The sequence below is a fragment of the Symphalangus syndactylus genome, chromosome 6, assembly GCF_028878055.3.
Source record: "Symphalangus syndactylus isolate Jambi chromosome 6, NHGRI_mSymSyn1-v2.1_pri, whole genome shotgun sequence".
In the NCBI taxonomy this organism is placed as follows: domain Eukaryota; kingdom Metazoa; phylum Chordata; class Mammalia; order Primates; family Hylobatidae; genus Symphalangus; species Symphalangus syndactylus.
This window is the reverse complement of record NC_072428.2, coordinates 85,868,790-85,882,067: the sequence shown is the minus strand read 5'-3', so window position 1 is coordinate 85,882,067 and position 13,278 is coordinate 85,868,790. Positions and strand designations below refer to the sequence as shown.

The window sequence follows — 13,278 nt, the reverse complement described above, 5'->3', positions numbered from 1 at the left end:
TTCATAGCTTTTATTCTAATGGCAATTAGATCTTTTATAGACTTCTTTCTCAGTGGGATCTGAATTAATGAGATTTTGCTATGATTTAGAACTAACTAATATTTTTCTTGCCAGAATTCTTTTCTTACTTTTTTTTTTTAATACATCTAGTGGGAGAAGTGTTTTTATTTGTTATAAGCTATCAACCAGTCCAAAAATAAGTCAACCACATGGCCTCATATATAGCAGAAATGTGTTTTAAGAGGAAGGAATTTTGACAAACCCAGATCATATTCACTCCAATGCAAGATTCCATCACTTTTTGACTCATTACTACTTAAATTGAATTAACTCTAGGTCAGAGTTTAATAATGGAGGAATCATAACCAGACGGTAAAGAATAGAAGGGAAAAGACAAGAGGGGGGTAAAAGAGAAGTTAATATTTACGGAATTTCCCTCTGTGTTTGTCAGGCAGTTGGCACTGGCTTGACACTTTCAAGTTATCTCATTTAGTTCTATTAACAATCTCATAATGTAAATAATGTTATCCCTATTTTACAGCTCGAGAAACTCAAGGTTGCTCAGCTAATGGCAAGTCAAGGTGAAGGTTCAAACTCAGGTCTGTTTAATCCCAAGCCTTCTACCCTAAACCATACCACCTTTCAATAAACCAAAGTTTGTAAAAATTACTCTTTCTTTCTTGGAAACAGAAAGGACCTTGTATTATCTCTTCCAGAAAACATGTAATTGTCTTTCTACATACAGTGAATTATTGGAAAACAAAACAACAAAAGTTATACAATTTCCTTCAAATAATCCATGACAATTACAGTATATCTTAATATTATCTTGTTGATCGAATAGGTTAATGTTTATTTGTTGATTTGGAAAATATGCAGATAATAAAGAGGGCAAAGATAAATTATAACTTAAGCATTTGTGTAACATTACCATATGTTCACATACCTAATTCTTACTTGCAAAGAAGGGCTTTGCAATGTAAAATTGATATTCATAGTGGCCCAAACCAAAGCAATTCCTTTGGTAGAACCTTTGTCTCGCTTATATGTCTGAATAGACTTGACTTTGGAGACCCTCCAGAACAGTGGAGAATAGCTACACAGAGAAAGTCACTGAGCAACATAAACATATTATTACTCCAAACATCCATAGATATGAATCTTATCTTGAAAACTGAGTTTAAAAATTTGATCTTTCATTTTGGATTGTTGTGACTCAAGATAAATAAAAATGATGGTTAGATAATATATTGAATATAAATTATTAGTAAGTGAATTGTTCTCGCAAGTCATCCTAAATTGTCACAGCATGGTGTCTTTGGGATTCAAAAGCACTTTATACTCTCTTCACTTAAATATCAAGTGTAAATCTGACTTGCTCTCACTAAAATATGCCTTTATTTTTAGAAATAGCCCTTTTCTGAAAATGCAAAAATGTTATGATAATCTATGTATAAATTTCAAAGCCACCTTGAAATACATAAATGCCTATTGTCTCCTTAATATTAACCAATATTCAAGCACCTTGACATTTTTATTAAGGGTAATATCTAATTTTTTCCCAAAATATTAGCAAATAGATTATGTATTTTTAAACATCAGGTGAATAGTTATTGGTCTGAGTGAATAAGAGGGTCTCAGTTAAAAGTGTATTGTCAAAACATCATAAAACGGTCATGCAAATTTCAAACATTTTCTTTTTTTTTTTTTTTTTTTTTTTTTCCTTTTTACTTCTTTTTTTTTTTTTTTATTATACTTTAGGGTTTTAGGGTACATGTGCACAATGTGCAGTTTTGTTACATATGTATCCATGTGCCATGTTGATTTCCTGCACCCATTAACTCGTCATTTAGCATTATCAAACATTTTCATGATGGAACACCTGTGAGAAGATACCTTGTCTCTTCTTTCCTTAAAAAAATCAAAAAAATTAAATTACTGGTTGAACCTCTTTGCCTCTAAACCAGTTAAAAAACTAAAAATAGAATAATTTAAAAAATGAAAACTGAGCAATTTAATATCAAGATTCAGTCAGACCATGCCAACAGGAAGTTTAATAGGAAATATTAGAGTAAATAATGTAATTAATCAATCATTCTTGTCATTTAGCTTTCTTTAGGGTAAGAAAATCCATAATTATGATGTTTATTATATTTAAAGTCTATTCAAGAAGCAGTTGAAATAGTAAAATCAACAACTAAAACCTATTACTTGGATAGAAAAGGTGTTTGTCTCTCTCTTGCATTTGGTTGTTTTATAACATTTTTTATCCAACCTCATATTAGAAAGACAAAAATCAATGCAAATTAATGTAAAGGCAGAAATAATATTTTATTTCTCTGTTCACAAAAGGTAAGAAGGTCCTTCAGAAAAAGTAGAAGAGGTATTCAGTAAAAGAGCTACTCCATTTATCACTAAAGGAGAATTAAACAAGTGACTTATAAACCAAAATAAGTATGTAGTTTAGGCACCAGTTGCCTCCAGCTATAGGAAATTACCTCCCATATGAATATTATTTTTGGCAAGAGTTAGATGATTTTATTGAACTGGAGGGTACCAGATGATTAAGTGGCCATGAAGGGCACATTCCCATCTTGTCCATGCTCAATGTCAGTAACTGTTTAGTTGCACCAGGCCTTAGATCAGATTTCCTGGTGAGAGTTCTATGGGGAGTCTTATCAATGATGATTGCTCTAGATAAGGTATGACATCTTTGCTGTTTTGCCCAAAAACATAGGCAGTAGTATATTCTACCTTCTCTTATTTCTCATTAAGCAGAAATGTAATATCAACCCAGAGTATATGCCATTTAATAAACTTGAACATTTACATTCTGTGGCTTTGTGAAATAACTAAAGATATCTGACTATAAGAAATTTACAGGCTGACTCTCTTTTCAGACTCAGCCCGCCTGTACCCAGGTGAAATAAACAACCATGTTGCTCACACAAAGCCTGTTTGGTTGTCTCTTCACACAGATGCGCATGAAATTCGGTGCCGTGACTCAGAGCGGGGGACCTCCCTTGGGAGATCAATCCCCTGTCCTCCTGTTCTTTGCTCCATGAGAAAGATCCACCTACGACCTCAGATTCCTCAGACCGACCAGCCCAAGAAACATCTCACCAATTTAAAATCCAGTAAGTGGCCTCTTTTTACTCTCTTCTCCAACCTCCCTCACTATCCCTCTCTTTCTCTTTCAATCTTGGTGCCACACTTCAATCTCTCCCTTCTTTTAATTTCAATTCCTTTCATTTTCTGGTAGAGACAAAGGAGACAGTTTTTATCTGTGGACCCAAAACTCCGGTGCCAGTCACAGACTGGGAAGGCAGCCTTCCCTTGGTGTTTAATCATTGCAGGGATGCCTCTCTGATTATTCACCCACGTTTCGGAGGTGTCAGACCATGCAAGGACACCTGCCTTGGTCCTTCACCCTTAGCGGCAAGTCCCACTTTTCTGGGGAAGGGGCAAGTACCCCAACCCCTTCTCTCTGTGTCTCTACCCCTTCTCCGCCTTTCTGGGGGGCAAGAAACCCCCAACCCCTTCTCCTTCACCCTGAGCAGCAAGTCCCACTTTTCTAGAGGATGGGCAAGTACCCCAACCTCATATCTCTGCGCCCCAATCCCTTATTTCCACACCCCAACCTCTTATATCTCTGCGCCCCAATCCCTTATTTCTGCACCCCAACCTATCTCTGCACCCCAATCCCTTATTTCCATGCCCCAATCTCTTATATCTCTATGCCCCAATCCCTTATTTCCACGCCCCGACCTCTTATCTCTGCGCACCAACCCCTTATATCCGTGCCCCAACCGCTTTCCTGCTTTTCTGGAAGATAAGAACCCCCGAACCCCTTCCCTCTGTGTCTCTACTCTCTCTTTTCTCTAGGCTTGCTTCCTTCACTGTGGGCAAACTTCCACTCTCTATTCCTCCTCCTTCTCCCTTAGCCGTGTTCTCAAAAACTTAAAACCTCTTCAACTCACACCTGACCTAAAACTTAAATGCCTTATTTTCTTCTGCAACGCTGCTTGACCCCAATACAAACTCGATAGTAGTTCCAAATAGCCAGAAAACGGCACTTTCAATTTTTCCATCCTGCAAGATCTAAATAATTCTTGTCGTAAAATGGGCAAACGGTCTGAGGTGTCTGACGTCCAGGCATTCTTTTACACATCGGCCCCTTCCTAGTCTCTGTGCCCAATGAAGCTCGTCCCAAATCTTCCTTCTTTCTCCCTCCTTCCTGTCCCCTCAGTCCCAACCCCAAGCGTCGCTGAGTCTTTCTAATCTTCCTTTTCTATAGACCCATCTGACCTCTCCCCTCCTCACCAGGCCGAGCTAGGTCCCAATTCTTCCTCAGCGTCTGCTCCTCCACCCTATAATCCTTTTATCACCTCCTCTCCTCACACCGGGTCTGGCTTACAGTTTTGTTCTGTGACTAGCCCTCCCCCACCTGCCCAGCAATTTACTCTTAAAAAGGTGGCTAGAGCTAAAGGCATAGTTAAGGTTAATGCTCCTTTTTCTTTATCCCAAATCAGATAGCGTTTAGGCTCTTTTTCAAATATAAAAATCCAGCCCAGTTCATGACTCGTTTGGCAGCAACCCTGAGAACTTTACAGCCCTAGACCCTAAAAGGTCAAAAGGCCGTCTTATTCTCAAAATACATTTTATTACCCAATCTGCTCCCGACATTAAATAAAACTCCAAAAATTAAATTCCGGCCCTGAAACCCTACAACAGGATTTAATTAACCTTGCCTTCAAGGTGTACAATAATAGAAAAAAGTTGCAATTCCTTGCCTCCACTGTGAAACAAACCCCAGCCACATCTCCAGCACACAAGAACTTCCAAACGTCTGAACCGCAGTGGCCAGGCGCTTGTCCAGAACCTCCTCCCCCAGGAGCTTGCTACAAGTGCCAGAAATCTGACCACCAGGCCAAGGATTGCCTGCAGCCCAGGATTCCTCCTAAGCCATGTCCCATCTGTGCAGGACCTCTATGGAAATCGGACTGTTCAACTCACCTGGCAGCCACTGCCAGAGCCCCTGGAACTCTGGCCCAAGGCTCTCTGACTGACTCCTTCTCAGCTTAGCGGCTGAAGACTGACGCTGCCCGATCACCTCAGAAGCCCAGTAGACCATCACCGACGCCGAGCTTCCGGTAACTCTCACAGTAGAAGGTAAGTCCGTCCCCTTAGTCAAAACGGAGGCTACCCACTCCACATTACTTTCTTTTCAAGGGCCTGTTTCCCTTGCCTCCATAACTGTTGTGGGTATTGACAGCCAGGCTTCTAAACCCCTGAAAACTCCCCCACTCTGGTGCCAATTTGGACAACACTCTTTTGTGCACTCTTTTTTATTTATCCCCACCTGCCCAGTTCCCTCATTAGGCCGAGATATTTTAACTAAATTATCTGCTTCCCTGACTATTCCTGGACTACAGCCGCATCTCATTGCCGCCCTCCTCCCCAACCCAAAGCCTCCTTCACGTCTTCCTCTCGTATCCCCCCACCTTAACCCACAAGTATGGGACATCTCTACTCCTTCCCTGGCAACCGATCACATACCCGTTACCATCCCATTAAAACCTAATCACCCTTACCCCGCTCAACGCCAATATCCCATCCCACAGCACGCTTTAAAAGGATTAAAGCCTGTTATCACTCGTCTGCCACAGCATGGGCTTCTAAAACCTATAACTCTCCTTACAATTCCCCTGTTTTACCTGTCCAAAAACTGGACAAGTCTTACAGATTAGTTCAGGATCTGCGCCTTATCAACCAAATTGTTTTGCCTATCCATCCTGTGGTGCCCAACCCATCCACTCTTTTGTCCTCAATACCTTCCTCCACAACTCACTATTCCGTTCTCGATCTTAAAGATGCTTTTTTCACTATTCCCCTGCACCCCTCGTCCCAGCCTCTCTTTGCTTTCACTTAGACTGACCCTGACACCCATTAGGCTCAGCAAATTACCTGGGCTGTACTGCTGCAAGGCTTCACAGACAGCTCCCATTACTTCAGTCAAGCCCAAATTTTATCCTCATCTGTTACCTATCTCAGCATAATTCTCATAAAAACACACGTGCTCTCCCTGCTGATCGTGTCCAATTAATCTCCCAAACCTCAATCCCTTACAAAACAACAACTCTTTTCCTTCCTAGGCATGGTTAGTGCGGTCAGAATTCTTACACAAGAGCCAGGACTGCACCCTGTAGCCTTTTTGTCCAAACAACTTGACCTTACTGTTTTAGCCTAGCCCTTATGTCTGTGTGCAGCGGCTGCCACTGTTTTAATACTTTTAGAGGCCCAAAAAATCACAAACTATGCTCAACTCACTCTCTACAGCTCTCATAATTTCCAAAATCTGTTTTCTTACTCACACCTGATACATATACTTTCTGCTCCCTGGCTCCTTCAGCTGTACTCACTCTTCGTTAAGTCTCCACAATTACCATTGTTCCTGCCCCGGACTTCAATCTGGCCTCCCACATTATTCCAGATACCACACCTGACCCTCATGACTACATCTCTCTGATCCACCTGACGTTCACCCCATTTCCCCACATTTCCTTCTTCCCTGTTTCTCACCCTGATCACACTTAGTTTATTGATGGCAGTTCCACCAGGCCTAATCGCCACACACCAGCAAAGGCAGGCTATGCTATAGTACAAGCCACTAGCCCCCCTCTTAGAACCTCTCATTTCCTTTCCATCGTGGAAATCTATCCTCAAAGAAATAACTTCTCAGTGTTCCATCTGCTATTCTACTACTCCTCATGGATTATTCAGGCCCCCTCCCTTCCCTACACACCAAGCTCAAGGATTTGCCCCCACCCAGGACCAGCAAATTAGCTTTACTCAACATGCTCCGAGTAAGATAACTAAAATACCTCTTAGTCTAGGTAGACACTTTCACTGGATAAGTAGAGTCCTTTCCTACAGGGTCTGAGAAGGCCACCGCAGTCACTTCTTCCCTTCTGTCAGACATAATTCCTCAGTTTAGCCTTCTCACCTCTATACAGTCTGATAACTGACCAGCCTTTATTAGTCAAATCAGCCAAGCATTTTTTCAGGCTCTTAGTATTCAGTGACAGACTAATGGTCTATTAAAAACACACCTCACCAAGCTCAGCCACCAACTTAAAAAGGACTGGACAATACTTTTACCACTTTCACTTCTCAGAATTCAGGCCTGTCCTCCGAATGCTACAAGGTACAGCCCATTTAAGCTCCTTTATAGATGCTCCTTTTTATTAGGCCCCAGTCTCATTCCAGACACTGTACCAACTTAGAATGTGCCCGAAAAAATCTTGTCATCCCTACTATTTTCTGTCTAGTCATACTCCTATTCTCTATTCTCAACTACTCACACATGCCCTGCTCTTGTTTACACTGCCGGTTTACACTGTTTCTCCAAGCCATCACAGCTGATATCTCCTCGTGCTATCCCCAAACTGCCACTCTTAGCTCTTGAAGTAAATAAATAATCTTTGCTGGCAGGACTATGCTGAATCTCCTTAGGCACTCTCTAATCAGATGTCCTAGATCCTCCCAATTCTTAGACCTTTAATACCTGTTTTTCTCCTTCTCTTATTCCATTTAGTTTCTCAATTCATCCAAAACCCTATGCAGGCCATCATCAATCATTCTATACGACAAATGTTTCTTCTAACATCCCCACAATGTCACCCCTTACCACAAAATCTTCCTTCAGCTTAATCTCTCCCACTCAAGGTTCCCACGCCACCCCTAATCCCGCTCGAAGCAGCCCTGAGAAAGATCGCCCATTCTCTCTCTCCATACCACCCCCCAAAAATTTTTGCCGCCCCAACACTTCAACACTATTTTATTTTTCTTATTAATATAAGAAGGCAGGAATGTCAGGCCTCTGAGCCCAAGCCAAGCCATCGCATCCTCTGTGACTTGCACGTATACGCCCAGATGTCCTGAAGTAACTGAAGAATCACAAAAGAAGTGAAAAGGCCCTGCCGTGCCTTAACTGATGACATTCCACCACAAAAGAAGTGTAAATGGCTGGTCCTTGCCTTAAGTGATGACATTACCTTGTGAAAGTCCTTTTCCTGGCTCATCCTGGCTCAAAAAGCTCCCCCACTGAGCACCTAGCGACCCCCACTCCTGCCCGCCAGAGAGCAAACCCCCTTTGACTGTAATTTTCCTTTACCTACCCAAATCCTATAAAACGGCCCCACCCCTATCTCCCTTCCCTGACTCTCTTTTCAGACTCAGCCGGCCTGCACTCAGGTGAAATAAACAGCCATGTTGCTCAAATAAAAAAAAAAGAAAAAGAAAAAAATTTACAGTACCTCCGTTGGCTTATTTTGGAGAACGGATATATTTTTTAAAAACTTCTTTTGTGGTTTCTAGGCCACTTATGAAGTTATCAAATTATATGTTGATTCTTAAGCATAGTGTTAATTTGACAATTTTCTGATCCTAATATGTCTTATTGAAAATCTGAAGTAGTGTATTAGTTAAATGTTATTCTGCAATTATTCAAGTGGCATGATAACTGAGATACATACTTTAGAGCTGTTCGCACATACTAAGCCAATTGTGAAAGAAATAAACATTTGTCCAATTTTATTAAATTGATGGTAGAATCATATATCTAGAAATTATTATCTACATTAAAAGGTGGTTGTGAATACTATACCCTACAAGATCTTTAAGCCTCTCTAAAAAAATACCACATGGGCAGTTTAACATTTCAAAAATAATATATTGAACTAAGACAAATTTGTGCTGACAAATGTAAACTATCATCCAGAAACTGTCAAACACAAAAGTTGCTCTTTGAGTATACGACCATTCTTTCTTAACTGGAAGCTTTCTTAACTCTCTTCACAGGAGAGCATACTTTACTGAGATGAACAAAAACAGTTTTGTGAACTGCATTTCTATTATGGCTTAGTTGCCTGAGAAGTATGTATTAAAAACAAAAGTTCATATATACTCTAGACTTTCTGCTCAAAACTCAAAATGAAGTAAAAATGTGGCTTAGATCAGTGAATGTATTGGGTTACAATTCCTAAGAAGGGTGTGGTGAGGAGAAACAGAAGGTGGAAACAAAACCACATTTCCTGATGAAATTGCAGCATTACTAACACAGGTGAAAAGTGTGACATGGATGTGAGCAAAATATCAAACAAATTTAAACACCAAGCCATTATGTTGTTAACACCTTAAGTAAATTCCACTCACAGAGTACCAAAGAAATTAGAAACAGAAGGGGGAAGAAAAAAAAAGAAAATATCCCCTCTATCTCTCACACACAGACACACACACACACACACACACACACACACACACACACGCAGAGCACGGATGAAATCCATGGATGAAAGAAAAATTTTACACTATTATATTTATTGGGCACATTCTCTATATCAATAAATATAATATGTTGGCTTCATTACTTATGTTGTTCTTTTAAAATTAAAAATTTTCAACAGTTTCTATGTCTACATGGTATAAAATTGAAAATGTAAAATTTATAAGGTACCAAATCTCCCTCCCAGCCTTTCTACAGGCAACTACTGCTGCAAGTTTGCTTATTTTATCTTTGCATATATTCCAGAATTACACAAGCACTGAAAATAATAGTATGCTATTACATTGTCTCATTTCTCACAACACACTAGTGAAAGTAATACTGCCATACCATTTCATGTACAAGGAAACTGAGGCTCAGAGAGCTTCAAATAATTTTTTCAATTGTATCTGATTAACTTAGAGAGTTCCTTATTTGCTCTAATATCAAGTGAGAGCATTTTGTAATGTCAAATTATGCTCTTTCCTGAGACAAGATAGCATTTTGACTTGAGGATATAACCTTAGCTAAAAGTCTCAGACCTTTGAAATAGGTCTCAATAATACCTCTTAGGGATGGAATATTTCTAAATTATTAGTGCTTCATTGCCCGGAGAAGATTTCAATGAAAAAATAAAATTGCTCTCAAGTTGACTACTCTTTCACATCATGAAAATGTGAGATAGTACTTAATTAGTGTTGGAAAATACTGAGGCTTATCCTTGTGCTATGTTCACACCTGGCATTTATTATTAGCAAGTGAGTAATTGCTATCTTTGATAAAAGATTTTTTAAAAATATTCATAAAAAAAATTTGCAGGTGGATGAAATAAGAAAGAGTAAAAACAAATAAGGCCAGGCGCTGTGGCTCACACCTGTAATCCCAGCACTTTGGGAGGCTGAGGTGGGTGGATCACCTGAGGTCAGAAGTTCGAGACCAGCCTGACCAACATGGTGAAACCTTGTCTCTCCTAAAAATACAAAAATTAGCCAGGCCTGATGGCACATGCCTGTAGTCTAACCTACTTAGGAGGCTGAGGCAGGAGAATTGCTTGAACCCGGGAGACGGAGGTTGCAGTTAGCTGAGATCATGCCACTGCACTCCAGCCTGGGTGACAGAGCAAGAAAAAAATAAATAAATAAATAAATAAATAAAGACTAGAGCAAATTCATCTTGACAAAATGATCACTTTTAAAGGAGATTGCAAAATTAACTTTACTATGTTGGTTTGAAAAACTTAGGACATGTTCTTGGATTTGAGGACTTCATTCAGTAGCTTTGCATTGCTCAAGAGAGAATCCATATTCTCAACAGTCCTCAGCTTAAAAACCCATGGCATTTTGGAAAGAAGTCATATTAAACCTTGCTAGTTTTTGTAAACTAAAAATTTTAAGCTGTCATCTGGTTTTAAAGTTTACTACTGTTTGAAACTACTTCTTTCCTAGTGGGATTGGTGGTATAAAAAATATTTGCTGCCAAGATCCATCTAGCCAGTTTACAGATGGTTTGAGCCCAACCTGAAATTTTATCTCCCAGTATTGGGGAAGGAAGAAGCCTGGAACCACCTTAAAATTTCTATCTTATTTGTACCAATGAGGAAGGTGTATCCAAAAGCTTTTGGGAACATAGGTTTTCCCAATGGCCATTTTCTGAGATACAAAGTACAACCTGTATATTTCTGAGACAGCTGTTACCCTTGTATGTAAAAGAGTTTGGGAAGTGCTGTAGAAAATATTTATGTTAAAAAGCTCCATTAAACTAGTGAGCATTCTTTTCAGAGCAGTATGAGAGAAAATGCCAATGAAAACCCAACAAGGGGAACTAAATGTACCATAAGAGGAAGAATTTATAGCACAGTTATAAAGCAAGCAAATAACTTCAACACAGAGAGTTTCCGCTCTTGAATTAAAATGGCGTTTCAGGTATTTTGAAGGATTTTGCCAGGTATAACATGGCCTGTTTCTTTTTCTGTATCTTGCTATTCAATGAATTCAGAAGTTAATTTATTTGGTCTTGTCAATAAGCACTACATACCTCTGAAAATTACTAAATTATTTTACCATATTGGATAGGTTAGGTCTGCACTTCCATCTGAAAGTTCTTTTTCTGAAACACCTATTGTTCTTTCTAGCCACGTCCTCTTCTTGACTCACTGAACTTTGCTCATTCTCTCTGCCTTTTCATAAACCTACATAACTTTTTCAAAGATACTCAAATATAAAACTAAAACTGTGGAGTTTCATTTTCTTTGTGGACTTTGGGTGGTTGCATACCATATGAACTATGTAATACCTACTTGTCATCATTCTTTCTCAGCGGAATATTAAAATAAATAATCAAGCAAGCCCCTATTGAGAAACATACCATGAAGTAAAGCTGCTTTGGGCACACTTGAGCATACTGCTTTTTAAGGAATATCTATCCTTTTTTCAGTGTGCAATTTGAATAAGCATAGGCTGTAAGTTCATACAAAATATGACTCCTACCCTTTGTTTAAAACAACGTTCAAATTTCAGCATGTATTTTTGAGGAAGCCATCCACAAATAATCACTAGGCCAACCGTGAATAGGAAAATTATAAGTGTGCTGGTATGCTGCCTTCCTTCAGGTCTTAAACTTTTGTTAAAATGCTGCATAAATGCATGAAATGGACTGAAAGTGTTCACATTTGAAAAGCAACAGAGGAGATAATTCATGCCACAATGGATTTCTTCTTAATAGAATAAGGATCAGTGAAACATGGTGATAAAAGAAAACACTAGAAAATACAGAAAAAATGTATATATATCTTCATGGTTAATATGGCAGTCAATATGACTAGAATTTATTTTTCTGAGTAGAAAAAAATTATAAGAAGAGAAACATGGAAAATTTTATAAACTTATGACACATCAGATAACCTAAATTTAATTTTTTAATCAAGATTTATTATTTAAAATTTAATTAGAAATTTTAGATTTGAAAAGTTTCATTTTGTTGTGCTATTAAATAATTCTTTTGCATATTGCATAGAAAAGGAAAACAAAAGGTACATAATTTCTACACAATTATGTAGAAAAATATGTTCAAGAACAGAATCATGACCCAGAGTTTTTTATGTTTTAGGTTGTTGGTATGCTCAAAATTTACAAAATAAAAAAGAAAGAAAAAAATGATAAAAGAAAGAGAAAATAAAAAATTTAAAAATTGCTTCATGATTTGCCACTTTTTGTTTGTGTATTTAGTTAACTCCAGTCCAGAGGTAGTTAAGAGTCTGGAAAAAATTCTTTATTTTTCAATACAGACTAAAGTTTTATCTTATTTGTATCTACTTCTATTATTTTGAACTATAAGAATTCCCCACTTATCAGCAATGCTTAATGAAAAGAGGAGAAAACTAGAAAAGACGATGGTTACAGAAAAAGGTAGAGGACGTCACATCAAATATTTTGTTAGATTTTCCAAAAAAGAAGAGCTAATTTCATAAAAGGTGAATATAGAATGTATCTTCCCTTAGCCTGTATATGTAATATGATATTAGGATGAGCCAGCACAAGGTAACACAATGGGTCTCTGCCAACTATACCAAGTGGGGATGCATAGTAATTGAGAGGCCATTTTAAGATCCTATTCCATTTCCATTAAAAAGAATCAGACTAGTTGGTACAATAAGCAAAATAGCATTTAGTGTTTCTTCTTCATTTTCAAACATTTGAATATATCACAACTAATGTCCTTCTAAAACAATTATTATTTCATAATGGAAAATCTTGGTAGATAAAAAAGAACATGCAACCTGTTTGTTATCTATAGAAAACTCACTATTTGATTGTTGACTACGCACCTATTAAAAGGGATGCTGTCAGCAGCTTAGGGTCATATGGACTCTTCCCACGGCCGTTTTCAAAATGTGAGTTCTCCAGCTTAAAAATATTGTCCTGTAGATTTAAAAAAGAAAGAGAAAAGGGTTTCCT

General features: G+C 38.4%; 1 protein-coding gene across 6 annotated transcripts in view; it reads right to left on the bottom strand.

The window, feature by feature from the left end:
- SEMA3A (semaphorin 3A) overlaps positions 1–13,278 on the bottom strand; it is a 530,580-nt gene that overhangs the window by 91,364 nt on the left and 425,938 nt on the right. For all 6 annotated transcript variants that reach the window (XM_063642072.1, XM_055283377.2, XM_063642071.1 and 3 more), the window contains one exon: positions 13,149–13,242. In XM_063642072.1, coding sequence (XP_063498142.1) covers positions 13,149–13,242 — 94 coding nt within the window. The remainder of the gene's footprint in view (positions 1–13,148; positions 13,243–13,278) is intronic.